This window comes from Oncorhynchus tshawytscha, linkage group LG06, assembly GCF_018296145.1.
Source record: "Oncorhynchus tshawytscha isolate Ot180627B linkage group LG06, Otsh_v2.0, whole genome shotgun sequence".
NCBI classification, from domain to species: domain Eukaryota; kingdom Metazoa; phylum Chordata; class Actinopteri; order Salmoniformes; family Salmonidae; genus Oncorhynchus; species Oncorhynchus tshawytscha.
Window position 1 is genome coordinate 53,264,010 of NC_056434.1, and position 15,444 is coordinate 53,279,453.

The 15,444-nt window shown below is 40.7% G+C and overlaps 1 protein-coding gene across 5 annotated transcripts in view; it reads right to left on the reverse strand.

Moving 5' to 3' along the window:
- LOC112252728 (activating molecule in BECN1-regulated autophagy protein 1) overlaps positions 1-10,815 on the reverse strand; it is a 42,780-nt gene extending 31,965 nt beyond the window's left edge. For 2 of the 5 annotated variants that reach the window (XM_024424236.2, XM_024424234.2), the window contains exons 1-2: positions 10,692-10,811; positions 2,187-2,414 (exon numbers count right to left, since the gene is read on the reverse strand). In XM_024424236.2, the coding sequence (XP_024280004.1) occupies positions 2,187-2,414; positions 10,692-10,697 (234 nt within the window). In that variant the 5' untranslated portion in view covers positions 10,698-10,811. Of the gene's footprint in view, positions 1-557; positions 595-2,186; positions 2,415-9,928; positions 10,183-10,501 lie in introns of those variants that run through there. The other 3 variants (XM_024424237.2, XM_024424235.2, XM_042323394.1) reach the window with 3 other exon arrangements.
- Between the last annotated feature and the right edge of the window lie 4,629 nt (positions 10,816-15,444).

Below are 15,444 nucleotides of genomic sequence, written 5' to 3' on the forward strand. Positions count from 1 at the left end.
GCTTAGCAGGACAGGAAATTGCTCCAATTCGCTCACTTGTCAAGAGAACATCACTGGTCATCTACTGCCTCTGATCTGGAGGACTCACTAAACACAAATGCTTTGTTTGTAAATTATGTCTGAGTGTTGCAGTGTCCCCCTGGCTATAGATAAATAAATAAATAAATAAAAACAAGAAAATGGTGCCATCTGGTTTGCTTAATATAAGGAATTTGAAATTATTTATACTTTTTCTTTTGATACTTCAAACCTCTTGATCTACACATCCCGGATCCGGGATCGTGACTACAGGCTCAGCTCATTACCATAACGCAAAATGCGAAAAAATATTCTTAGAAATATTTAACCTCCACACCTATACAAGTCCAATAGCTCAAATGAAAGATAAACACCTTGTTCATCTACCCAGCAAGTCAGATTTCTAAAATGTTTTACGGCGAAAACACACCACACATTTATATTAGACCACCACCGAAACAAAAGACAAGAGGCGGCCATTTTGTCCCAGAAAATATAAAATTATAAAAGCAGGATTAAAAAATAAATCATTCACTAACCTTTTGAAAATCTTCATCAGATGACAGTAATAGGACATGTTACACAGTACATTTTTTTTTTTTCAATAATATGCTATTTATATCCATAAATCTCTGTTTACAATGACGGCATGTTCACAAAATGCTACTCAAATGTCCGGAGAAATGATGATAGCTCCGACAGATAACGTCAGATAACAAGCAATACACATGACTAAATATACATGTTCTACATATAGTTACAAAGATACACTTCTTCTTAATGCAACCGCTGTGTTACATTTATTTTTAACGTTACAGAATTCGTTCACTAGGCTATAATATGAGGCGGCGCTCAGATATTAGCAGAATGTCTCCTCTACGTTTGGAGAGCACAGAAACCCAAAATTAACCACATAAATATTCCCTTACCTTTGATGTTCTTCGATGAGAAGACGTGGAAGGAGTTATACTTACCCAATACATCGTTTGGTTTCAAGTTGTGTGTCTCTGTATTAGCATATGCCAACAGCTTCAGCTGAAATGCACCCAAAATGACTTCTGGTCCCGCACTCTTGCGCATCAAAACTTCAAAATTACATATTATATGTCGACTAAACTGGTCAAACTAAGTGCAGAATCGAGCTTTAGGATGTTTTAATCATGTAAAACAAAGATCAGCGCGAACAGACAAACCGACGTCAATTGGTGTTTCATGGAAAAAGAGACCGACGCACGCAATAGAGTGCATGTATTTTCGCGTGACCCGAATGTTTTAGCCCGCCAAAGGACGAGGGCGCGCGAGATTCTCACAAAGAACGCATCATTTGAAAGCAGACATCGCGCTGAACACATAGAAACTGTTCCTGGAACCGTAGCTGGTTGGGAAGGGTGGGGGCGATGACGTCAAAGTTGTCCCAACTTTTCTGTTGCCAAGAGGGTGTTTGGAAGAAAGGCTGCCCTGGGAGTTCTGCTTTACATACAGACATAATTTAAACGGTTTTAGAAACTTTAGAGTGTTTTCTATTCAATAATAATTATTATATGCATATATTAGCAATTTTGGGAAAAAATATTTTCAGTTTACTATGGGCACGCACTTCCTCCAAAGGGGGCAGTATTCAGCCCTAGGCTTAACTGGTTTTAAGTACATTTTACCAATTACATTTACTTTTGATACTTAAGTATATTTAAAACCAAATACTTTCAGATTTTACTCAAGAAATATTTTACTTGGGTGACTTTCACTTTTACTTGAGTAATTTTATATTAATGTATCTTTACTTTTACTCAAGTATGACAATTGGGTACTTTTCCCACCACTGTAATTGAGTGCAGGAAAGGCAGAAATTATAAAAGTGCTGAAATTCATTTTGGTTGAAGTTGAATTGAACAGTATAAAACAATCAGAATGGAGAAAGACTCATTGAAATCACTTAGAATGTGTGTGAGTTGCCACCCTAGGATCACTCACTACTCATAAAGCAAATGTAGAACTTTTATTATTCAAAAACTTTTTAAAAACTTTTAAAAAATACCATCATTTTTACCGTCCAATTTTTAAAAAATACTGTGATATAATATTTTGGCCATATCGCCCAGCCCTAGTTGAAACCAAAGCAGTTTTGACTTCTCTCTTTACTGGGATAATGGGTCGTCTTTGGCTGTTACCTGACTCTGCCATTTCATCCAGCGGACCTTCTCCTCCACCATCTGCTGCAGGAGGCGCTGGGAGCCAAAGGCCTGCGAGCCGCGCTCCCGGGTGGACAGGATCCGCACAGAGTTCCTTTGATGACGAGAGGCCATGGTTCTCCTCCTGTACAGGCCGGGGCCACACCACTGCTCTCTGCCTGCTCTAGGGAGAGTCACTTCTGCTGCTGCTAGCTCGCCATGCAGAGGCTGGGGAGGGAAGAGAGTGCCAAGAAGGAGATTGTAGTTAGTTGTTGTGGTGGGATAGGCATAGGTTTTGCACATGGAAAGAGAAGTAAAAAAAAGAGGGTTGCCTAGTAATTTACTTTATTGAAAAGTAACAGAAAATGAGTTTGACAGAGGACCACATTGAAGATCATGAGGGTGTGTGCTGTGTGATGTGAGGGGGCAGTTCTAGGCCTGAACTTTATTAGTAGCATGATTGGCGAAGATAGCCCATTATGTAAACTGACAGCTAGAGGCAGCATTCCCCAATGAGTGCATTGGAACTATTTAGGAGATCAGTACTAAAATATTCTGTGTCCTTAAATAAAACATGCAAGTTTGCAGCTCTCTGGCTAGCATACACATGCAGCCAAAGCTAAAACCTCACATCTGGAAGGTTGCCTAAACGGTGCGCTGTTTTACAATTTTGTCATGTTTTGGTTCCAAATTGGCAAAACACCACTGCCAATGCAAAACAGTACAGCTTTAGCACTCCCTTAACCCATAAGAGTCTAAGCCCCATCTAAGCCGGGGGATGGGGTACTACTAAGCTATATGGAAATGTTTTAGGAATGTCACAGCAAGGATAATCTTGCTATTTGAATTTTAAGACCCCTTGAAGTATCAAAAAAACATGAAAAAATATTTGATGAATAATTATTTGGGCCTTACCGCTGTTAGCCCATTCAAACAAATTGAATAACATAATAACTACATGGAATAACATAGTCCCAAAATAAAAATACAAAGGAAGTTTGTTCTGAAGTGTTTATCCTATATCTGAGAGATGCAGTTGAAGTCGGAAGTTTACATACACCGAGGTTGGAGTCATTAAAACTTGTTAAAACAGATTATTTCACTTATAATTCACTGTTCCAGTGGGTCAGAAGTTTACATACACTAAGTTGACTGTGCCATTAAACAGCTTGGAAAATTCCAGAAAATGTCATGGCTTTAGAAGCTTCTGGTAGCCTAATTGACATCATTTGAGTCAATTGGAGGTGTACCTGTGGATGTATTTCAAGGCCTACCTTCAAACTCTGTGCCTCTTTGCATGACATCAAGGGAAAAATCAAAAGAAATCAGCCAAGAATTCAGTAAAAAAAATTGTTAGACCTCCACCATCATTTGCAAATAAATTCAGAAAAAATCATACAATGTGATTTTCTGGATTTTTTCTTCTCATTATGTCTGTCATAGTTGAAGTATACCTATGATGAAAATTACAGGCCTCTCTCATCTTTTTAAGTGGGAGAACTTGCACAATTGGTGGCTGACTAAATACTTTTTTGCCCCACTGTACCTCCATTCATTTTGTTCAACTGGTACCAGGCGAGTCTTGTGAGGCCCGTGGGCGTCCTAGAGAAAAACATGTACGTACGTGTTCGGGAGAGTCTCACCTTTACACAGAAGGGTCATATTAGGGTGTAGCCCAAAATGTTCAGACGCTACGGACAGAAGTTGGCAGATCGGCTGTACAAACTTCAGACGAGTCCCAAGACGCTTGTGGGGTCATGGAGCAAAACGGAGAACACCACTGTGTTTGTGAGAGTCATCTTTCCATAGAAGGGTCCTAGTTTGTAGGCCAAACTATTCGGACGCTAAAGAGGATTTTGTGAGAAGACCGATTTTCGGGATGTCTCATGGTCTGACAAACACCACTCTAGCTCTGTCACCGCACATACAGAAGTGTTACATAAGCGGACGCAGTGGATTGAGACGCATCCAATGCCACAAAAAAAAAACAGATCTCTCTAGCTTAAAATGAAGGATTTTTAAGAAATATTTTATTATTATGCTAATTAGATTTCCAGGTGGGCGTGGACATCAACCTTAGGGTTGAAGCCCAAAGGCATTTTATACAAGGGGAACATTTTTCCAACACTGGGGTGGGAGATTTTCCTATTAACAAAGATGACCAACACAAGAGTCCGATTGGGAATACACAATCCTTGGCAGGCGGCGCAACATTAGTTTAAAACCATGACCAGTGGGCCTAATTGGAATTCCAAGTAAGACAGACATCCAAATCGGGTCCAAACACAGATCATTGTGCTATGGAATATTGTATTCCAGGACTCCAAAAAGTGGCGTTTCATCAACTCTCTCTGTGGTTAGACTGATGTAAATTACAATTCAAGATGGAACAACTGGGGTTGTATTTGAAGGGCCAGTGATATGTATTTGTGCCGAGTATGAGTCTATGGTGCTGAGTCTCAAAAACAGACTTTGAAGAGTCTGGTGATTTCTCAAAGTGCACACCATATGTTGTTTAAAAAGCAACCCGAATACACGACACCACTTGCACTACAAACTGTGTTATTGCAATATTACAACTCCAATACCGTTAGTCTGAGAATGCCAAGTGATAACCATGTCATGATGCAGTGAACTATCTATTATGGCTAAACGCAATGCTGTTTTGGTTTTTATCAAGATACAAACCTTTACAAGCTGATACTAAACACTTAGTCTATATGTCCGTATTCAAGGAATGCTGATATTTCATCTCTATCGACACTGACTAAACATAGGCCTGGTGCCTAGGTACATGTCGTTATTAAATAGACAACTGCAGGTTTTCAAGGAAAATGTCTGCTCTCAAGCTGTCAAATAGTTCAAGGTTGGCGAGAAAACAGATGAAAACAGGTGAAATACATTTCAAATCGCATAAGAATGATCATTCTGATTGCTGAAATGCTCAACTAACAAACAAAATATTAAACCACTGTAAAGGTCTAAACAAGCACCTACAGTATATTTTCAAAATAGACAAATCATAAGTGGCCGACTACCTTGGGAGGTCAGCTTTAGCTTACATTGTTAACCATGTAGCTAGGCTAACTTCATTTTTTTTTTTTTTTTTAACCAGGTAGGCTAGTTGAGAACAAGTTCTCATTTACAACTGCGACCTGGCTAATAATTAGAAGTATTGGTAAAATTATTAATATATCTCACTTATTAACAACAAACAAGCAATTAGATAGCTAGCTATCTAGCAAATATTTCAGAAAACAGCATGGTACCGCTGTAAATTTGTTTTCAATTTAGATATTGGTTTGATATTCAGAGTTCTCTCTCAATACCTCTTCGATAGAAGATCTTAGCTAGGATGAATAGAGTGATACATTTATAATCAGATGACAGAAATCAATGCAGCTACAGCGTTTGTTTTTACCATTCCATTCAGTCTTAAAAAGTGACTTTACATTGGTTTCAATGGGGGAATATTATGCACTCATGGGGCCTGTCTTAACAAGGCATTTACTGAAAACCTACATTTTGTCTCAATTAAATGATCTAGAGATCTTAAACCAAGGTTATATTTTTTCTCACAACAATTACATTTAGACATTTTATCTAGTTTATTTGTAATTAATTTTATGTAAAATACAAGGTCAAACAACAAACCTGTGATCTTTCTCACTCGCACGCAACCTACTGTGGTAGCTTACTTGCATGTACTTGAGAGCTAAAATCCCTTGTAACAAAGTCACTTTGTTGATTTTGGTGTCAACTGACCATATATTTGTGGATTTTGATATGTGCTTGGGGTAATTTTCTTGCTGGAAGAACCCCTGGTGGCCAAGTTTCAGCCTCCTGGCAGATGATTCCAGGTTTTTGGCTAAAATGTCCATGTACTTGGTAAAGTTCATGATGCCCATTCAAAGAATTCATTCCTTTTTGTTTCAATATGAACCCTTTTCTTTTACAGGTTAATATGTTTAACCAGTGGAAGCAAAATAGCCCCATAACATCAAATATCCACCCCTATATTTTACAGTAGGTGGTTGCTGGAATTTCGAAAACAGGGGTGCTGTTTACCTTGACATGTTTTCGTATTACTTGTTAAACAATATCTTTGTCTGTCCAATTGTGTTACTATAAAACAATATACACGGAACAAAAATATAAACAACAAGTGCTGGTTTCATATTTTATGAGCTGAAGTAAAAGATCTCAGAGATTTTTCATACACACAAAAAGCTTATATCTCTCAAATGTTGTGCACAAGTTTGTTTGCATCCTTTGTCAAGATAATACATCCACCTGACAGGTGTGGCATATCAAGAAGCTGATTAAACAGCATGATCATTACACAGGTGCATCTTGTGCTGGTGAAAAATAAAAGGCCACTAAAATGTGCAGTTTTGTCACGAAACACAATGCCACAGATGTCTCAAGTTTGAGGGGGCATGCAATTGACATGCTGACTGCAGTAATGTCCACCAGAGATTTTTCCAAAGAACTGAATGTAAGTACATTTCTCTACCATAAGCCACCTCAAACTTCTTTTTAGAGAATTTGGCAGTACGTCCAACCGGCCTCACAACCGCAGACCATGCCAACCCAGGACCTCTACATCCGGCTTCTTCACCTGTGGGATCGTCGGGGGGGGGTATTTCTGTCTGTAATAAATCCCTTTTTTGGCTGGGCTTGGGCCTATGCCCTCCCAGGCCCACCCATGGCTTCACCCCTGCCCAGTCATGTGAAATACATAGATTAGGGCCTAATTAATTTATTTCAATTGACCGATTTCTTTACATTAACTGTAACTCAGAAAAATCTTGAAATTGTTGCGTTTATGTTTTTGTTTAGTATGTCACCAATTTCTTTTAACATACAATATAGTTCCGTATTTAAATGATTAATGTTATAGTATTTTTTGCTCAATTTTATCAAGGGTGTCAAAAATTTGAGGTGACTGTACATGATAAATATGTACAATATTGGAAAGTATTTTCAGTGTTGGATTTCAAAACCATCTGGATATTAACTATAGAAAATAAGATCTGCATGTGCATTAGTCACCAAAACACTAATATGAAAAATATTTCTGGCGAATCAAACGGGAGGATTAAAAAAACAAAACAAACATGTACTTTGATAAGAGATCAAGTTGATCTGTAGCTTATATGGATCGTGAGCTATTGAAAATTAGACCCATCACAGTATATATTCATGCAAAATCAGTTCAATAAAAAAATGCATTTCTAATGGGCGTACCTATGGGCGGGGAAGGTCAGAAACCCAACATCAAGTGGTTTTAGGTGTATATGTAAATTGTACTGGAAGCTATTTAAAATTTGATCTGTACGTGAATTAACCCTTTACACTTGTAAGTGAGGGAAATACTGTAAATGAAGAGGACGCTGTATTTTGAAAGATGAGATGTTGAGGATTATAATAAATACCACTTTGATGTCATACAAGCAAACCTGGGAATCCAAATGTGCACTTCACATTCCCATATCATAAAATATGTCATACACGGTGTGAACATTTATGATCACTATGTTTGATGATTTGTAACAAGATGACAGATAACAGATTGTGATTTATAATGGGCCGTTGGATTATGTAAACAACAACAGTAATTGTGTAATTGCGGGGATTCAGGTTTGTGTTCCAAACGAAACTACAAGTGTGCTTGCTCTAGTTCCTCAGTGGCACAGCTAGGAGAGCAAAAAAATTATAAAAATACAAATAAAAGCACCTTATATTTGAAGACTCTTCTTTGAGTCATAAAAGTGCATTGAAATTAATTAGGAACTGGGCACACTTGGTGTGTGGCCACTTAGAGACACCAGTTAGTCCTCTCACTCAAACCCTACCCAAAATGTTTCAGGAATATTATCGAATGACCTACTGAAAAGTGTATGTTCCAGATGCGTAGGAGTCAAAATAAGAATACTGGAAGAAAGAGACCCACACTGTTGAAAAAAAGAATAGATCCAAAATTGAGGCTTGAATGCAAAATAAGGATGTTCATTGAAACATGGTGCCCCAAAAAATGTATTATAGTGCTAGAAGGTGCATAAATAAAAACTTCACATTGTGGTTTTACATCTCTAGTTCACCTTGATAGGAAGCTTTTGAACGGTATCCTTGTAAATGGTTCAAATATATCACCCTTAGTAGTTAGCGGTAACCTATAAAAATGCTGGGCCCTTCAGCGACTGGGGGCCCTATGCAGTGTGTATAATCTTCATATAGGGCTAAACCTCAAGAATGGAATGCAGGGAAAGCAGCGAACTCTGAAAGAAGCATGGCCGATGGAAAAGTTAGGAACATGTCTGAAACCAATAGCACGTCGGGAGAAGATGAGAGCACAGACAGGGATGAAGGAGGATGTGGAACATGAATTAGAAGGAGGTGGAAATGAGGAAGAATGGGAAAGGAACAAAGTTGGGGTGGGAAAGATGACACCTAGTGTTGAAAATACCTCATATCTGTTGGGAGTCTGATTTCTGGGAGGGTTGGGGCCCAAATTGATGAATTCGTTGGAAGTATCCAAGATGGTGGAGAGAAGTGGAAATAAAAGCAGTCAGGAGGATTGGGTTGGCCTGGATTTTTTTGTGTTTCTTCTGAACAGAAGAAGCTTGTTTTGGAATCCCGGGCGAATGGATGGCTGTGCTGTGTCATGCTTTGAGCTAAGGAGAAGAGCACCTGTCAAGGCATTCATTTCCGGGGTCTCGGAAGAAGTAGGCATCAAAGTGCTGAAGAGTATTCATGGAGCGGTTGATGCACGTAGGATGAATTTTTGAGTTGATGGCAAGAAAGAAAAGTGTTTATTCTTGTGTTTTTTTGTGGAGTCCCTCCGACCCGAGTAAACCTGGTAAGAGCTTTTATTTCCCGGCTTTTATTTTGCAGTGTAAATGGTGTACTGTGGAATGTTTGGACATGTACAAAATGTCTGAAGGTGGAAGGTGTGGAAAAGAAGTTCATGGTGAATGTAATGAAGAAACCGTGTAAAGTGTTGCAGCTGTGGTGGAAATCTTCAGAGTGCCTGTCGAGGTCGAAAGAGAATGAAGTTGACAAAGTCAGAGCCGTCCTGAGCATTTCATATGCAGAGGTGATCCAAATGGTTGAGGGAATGATTGATTCTTCTAAGGACTCCATGGAGTTGGATAGGCATTCACTGCAGGCTGCAGAGTTGGCCTCCCACCAGCAGGAGCCAGAGATATTACGTGTAAAGAAGGTGGACTTTGATATTTATGGCAATGGTGATCAACGGCATGGCTAAAGTGGAGGGAAGATTTACATAATTGTGGATGTGGCCGAGCAGTTCCTGGGACTAATGGATTTCAAGGAGTTATCACTGCTGTTGCGAGCAGTGCTACCCTCTCAGGCCCAAGAGCCTGGGCAGGGAGCTATTGAAGAAATGGGAGAGAGTTTTGTAAAAAAAAAAAAAAAAGTGTATCTGGATTACACCCCCAATCACTGTATGGAGTTTGTTTGTTTTACCCTTGGACAGTTGGTGGCGGTAATGCACCATAAACATTGGATGCCAACCTTTGTTAAAACCCCACTGAAGAGAAATGTGATTGCAACAACAACAAAAAATGCTTACACGCAATCACCGGTATTGCACTTTTACGATGGTCCCTAACCAACGGGAGCGCCAGAAAGCAGCATATTTCATCCTTGCTGGCTCGGAAAGAGTGGGACCATCGGTAAAAATATATATATATTAAAAAAATACAAATAAACTCTACCGTCATCCTAGGACCTTCCGTCAGAGAGCTATTGACGACCGTGCTCCAAATATCGAAAGTAAAAACCGCTGCGGTCAGCTTGCTAATGTTAGCTAACTCAAGACATGGTTATGAAACAACTAGGGCTAACCAACGAGCTAGAAAATGGTCAGCTAATCAACCAAGTAGTCAAAAACAAAGTTAGCAAGCAAATATTAACTAGATAGAAAACTAAACTACGTGTCATATTCGGTGGACAAACACAACCAATCCTTTCAAAATGATAGCTAGCAACCAGAAGCCCAGCGAATTGCAAATGTTTTTTCATAACTTCCGTTCGCTAATTTGTCAGACTCTGCGTGTGTGGCTACCCAGGGAAAACGGCTAACTAGCAATGTTAACCCGCTAGACTTGGTAAATAGCCAATACAAAAAAAGCTGCTACCTAGCTAAAGTTAGCTAGGAGGGGGTAGCTAGCAATCCTAAGTGCCAGTCCCGGATATTAGCGTAACTACCTAGCTATACAAGTATTTTAACACATATATATGAGACCTAACAAACAATCTGCTAAAAGTCTACAGAGGCCATGGCCTACCTTTATTTATTGTATTTCTGTTGAAATTTGTCATCGTAGGCGGACCAACTAAAGCTAGCTGATACTAGCTAGCTGATTCGCTAGCAAGCACAAATGTACGGGGAGTACTGGCTACACTTAGCTTTGACACATTCATGCATTTACCAATATGATTGACAAATAACAATCTAGTATACTTGCGATTGATTACATTCATATCCTCTGGAAAAGCTATTTCAACATAATTTCTTGCATGGCGCTATTTCGTTGTACTAGCTATCCGTATACTATTTCCCAGTTTAGGAAACAGACAGTCACATGAGCAGAGCCCAGATCGCAAAGAACACAGAGTGAACCGATGCGCTAAAACATGAATGAGATTGTTATTTGCCGGTGCCTCTAATTATTTAATAATTTTTACAAAAATGACTTGATTTGCAGTCAATTAGTAAACATCCTAATGTAAAGAAACCGACTTTTTTATTTGTACTATTATTTATATAAATTACATTTGAAATAAATGTATTTTGCTGAGGCTGCGTGGAGGAGTCCCCCTTTCTGTCCAATGAGGTCATTTCTGGAGACTATAAGCACCGCTTTTGGCTCAAGAACACTACCAGAGGCAAAACTTCTTTATAGGCACACAACCCATTTTTATTATCAAAAGATAAGAGGCAATGTAAATTATGATTTAGAGACATCTGGATAAATCATATTGTTTACTAAACTATGCTGTAGACAGGTCTATACTGACAGACTTATTTTGGATTTCTGTATAATAGTTTTGTAGACTGTTGGTTACAACAAATAACACATTATCACTTACAAAAAAAGGGGTCTTATACAGATCCAAATCCAATTTTATTTGTCACATACACATGGTTAGCAGATGTTAATGTGAGTGTAGCGAAATGATTGTGCTTCTAGTTCCGACCATGCAGTAATATCTAACAAGTAATCTAACCTAACAATTTCACAACAACTACCTTATACACACAAGTGTAAAGGAATGAATAAGAATATGTACATAAAAATATATGAATGAGTGATGGCCGAACAGCATAGGCAAGATGCAGTAGATGGTATGAGATGAGTAATGTAGGGTATGTAAACATTATATAAAGTGGCATTGTTTAAAGTGGCTAGTGATACATTTATTACATCATTTTTTCCTTTATTAAAGTGGCTGGAGTTGAGTCAGTATGTTGGCAGCAGCCACTCAATGTTAGTGATGGCTGTTTAACAGTCTAATGGCCTTGAGATAGAAGCTGTTTTTCAGTCTCTCGGTCCCCGCTTTGATGCACCTGCACTGACCTCGCCTTCTGGATGATAGCGGGGTGAACAGGCAGTGGCTCGGGTGGTTGTTGTCCTTGATGGTCCTTGATGGCCTTTTTGGCCTTCCTGTGACATCGGGTGGTGTAGGTGTCCTGGAGGGCAGGTAGTTTGTCCCCGGTGATGCGTTGTGCAGACCTCACTACCCTCTGGAGAGCCTTCCGGTTATGGGCGGAGCAGTTGCCGTACCAGGCGATGATACAGCCTGACAGGATGCTCTCGATTGTGCATCTGTAAAAGTTTGTGTGTTTTTGTTGACAAGCCAAATTTCTTCAGCCTCCTAAGGTTGAAGAGGTGCTGCTGCACCTTCTTCACCACGCTGTCTGTGTGGGTGGACCATTTCAGTTTGTCTGTGATGTGTACGCCAAGGAACTTAAAACTCTCCACCCTCTCCACTACTGTCCCGTCAATGTGGACAGGGGGCTGCTCCCTCTGCTGTTTCCTGAAGTCCACAATCATCTCCTTTGTTTTGTTGACATTGAGTGTGAGGTTATTTTCCTGACTCCACACTCCGAGGGCCCTCACCTCCTCCCTGTAGGCCGTCTCGATGTTGTTGGTAATCAAGCCTACCACTGAAGTGTCGTCTGCAAACTTGATGATTGAGTTGGAGGCGTGCATGGCCACGCAGTCATGGGTGAACAGGGAGTACAGGAGAGGGCTGAGAATGCACCCTTGTGGGGCCCCAGTGTTGAAGATCAGCGGGTTGGAAATGTTGTTACCTACCCTGACCACCTGGGGGCGGCCCGTCAGGAAGTCCAGGACCCAGTTGCACAGTGCGGGGTCGAGACCCAGGGTCTCGAGATATAAATGACGAGTTTGGAGGGTACTAGTGTGTTAAATGCTGAGCTGTAGTCAAGGAACATTTTTCTTACATAGGCATTTCTCTTGTCCAGATGGGTTTGTGCAGTGTGATTGCATTGTCTGTGGACCTATTGGGGCGGTAAGCAAATTGGAGTGGGTCTAGGGTGTCAGGTAGGGTGGAGGTGATATGGTCCTTGACTAGTCTCTCAAAGCACTTCATGATGACGGAAGTGAGTGCTATGGGGCGATAGTCATTTAGCTCAGTTACATTAGCTTTCTTGGGAACAGGAACAATGGTGGCCCTCTTGCGCATGCTTTGAGGACGCGGCTGGGGATGCCGTCTGGGCCTGCCACCTTGCGAGGCTTATCACGTTTAAATGTTTTACTCACGTTGGCTGCAGTGACCGGCAGTATTTACATATTAAAAAAAATCTCAAACAGTTGGTCACAATATCATATAAACTCTTATGCTATGCATTTATCATAGTCACTTTACGTCTACCTATGTACACTACCTGTCACACCCTGACCTTAGTTATCTTTGTTTTCTTTATTATTTTGGTTAGGTCAGGGTGTGACAAGGGTGGTTTGTTTAGTTTTGCATTGTCTAGGGGTTTTCGTATGTTTGTGGGGTTTTCTAGTCTAGGTGTTTTTATGTCTATGGTTGCCTAGATTGGTTCTCAATCAGAGGCAGCTGTTTTTCGTTGTCTTTGATTGGGGACCATATTTAGGTAGCCATATTCCTTGGATAGTTTGTGGGTTGTTATTCTATGTTTAGTTGCCTGTTTGCACTAGTCATATAGCGTCATGGGTCGTTTTGTTGAGTGTTCGTTCTTCTCATTAAAAGAGTTAGGTACTCCTAACTCTTAGTTAGGTACTGCGCCTTGGTCTCCTCAACATGATGAACGTGCCAGAACAACCCACCAAGCAGCGTGAAAAGGAGGAGCAGCGTTTGAGGGAGCAGACAGCATGGACGAAATACTGGAAAACGGCTGGATCCTGGACGTGGGAGGAAATACTGGCAGGAGAGGATCGCCTACCATGGAGCGAGGTGGAGATAGCACGGGAGGAACGGCGACGATATGAGAGTCCACGGCTAGCACGGAAGCCTGAGAGGCAGCCCCAATCATTTTTTGGGGGGTGGCACACGAGGAGATTGCATGAGTCAACTCGGAGACCTGAGCCAACTCTTCGTGCTTATGTTACTGGTCAGGCACGGTGTTATGCGGTGGAGCGCACGGTGTAGCGCCCGGTGCGCTCTATTCCAGCTCCTCGCATTGTCCGGGCTCGAATGGGCATCCAGCCAGGAAGGAGGGTGTCTGCTCAGCGCTCCTGGTCTCCAGTGTACCTCCTTGGACCAGTATATTCTGCGCCGGCTTTGCGTACTGTGTCTCCAGTGAGTCTACACAGCCCAGTACGTTCTGTGCTAGCGCTCTGCATTTGCAGGGCAAACATACACATCCAGCCAGGACGGGTTGTGTCAGCTCTACACTCCAGACTTCCAGTACGCCTCCAGTCCAGTACGTCCTGTTCCTCCTCCCAGCACTCGCCCTGAGGTACGTGTCCCCAGCCCGGTGGCACCAGGCCTATAGTGCGCCTCGGCAGTCCAGTACGCCCTGTTCCTGCTCCTACATCAAGCATTTCATTAACTGAAAAACCACTCATGTCATCTATAGATTGGAATGTCCACAGTGCAAGGTGTTCTACATTGGATGGACAAAGAGACGCCTTCAAGACCGCTTAGCGGAACACAAGTACGCCATACGGGTAGGCAATGAAGACTACCCCATGGCAAGGCACTACAAGTCCTAACACCATGGCAACCCTGCCTCCCTACAGGCTATGGGTATTGATCAAATTCCGGCCTCTAATAGAAAAGGGGACCGTCTTAAACAGTTAAACCAAAGGGAACGTTTTTGGATTTACAAACTACAGGCCACTAAATACCCTGGTTTAAATGAAGATATGGATTTCTCCCCCTTCCTGTAGGGTTGTGATTGGTCCATTTGCTCAATTGCCCTCAGCTATGTTTAGACTGTTCATGTTTTGCTGTGTTCTATGGAATATATTGCTTTCTTATTCTTGACACTTCTCCCAGTCATATTAGGTTAGAACTACCTTTCTAAGTGTTCTGATACCTCTAGCTTGGAGTTGTATTTTTATGATAACATAGCTACAGTATTTCACTTTTTAATGTGTATAATATTGCTTACTAGGTGTGTCCAATCAATTTTGTAACCACTCCCTCTTCAAATTAGGGCTTATTGGAAAAGCTGTTCAAAAGAGGACATTTGTATTATTTCTTTGTACTCCTTGACGAAGGTCATGCAGCTGAAACGCGTCGGATTTTTAAAACCTTGTTTCTATTGAACATGCCATACAAATAAAGGCATTTTAATTAATTATATGAAGAGTGCCTTGGTCCTTTCTTTTTTATAAATATTCACAATGTTTGAGTTACATTACACACAACTAGGATGTTCGTCTGTATATAAAGATTAGTAATTAAACAAAATGTAGGTGTAAACTTGTCTATGACTTCACTCTTTCCCAAGTGTGTGAGTATGTATATCTTTGTCAATTGTCATGATTCATTCTATCTTGGGTCATTGGGCTCCTAAATCAGGTTTGTAGACATCTTAATGCACTGAAGATCTCTCACAGCTGGTAACTGGGATTGTCAGTGTGGCCTGTATGATTGCTTTCAGTGATGTGAACATATCAGGGTCTAACAATTTATACACACAGGACATGTCAGAAGTGGCATCATTCTTTTTTTGAGATGTAATGATTACCAAAGGACTACTTCCTCTGGCTTGAGAGGAATATGT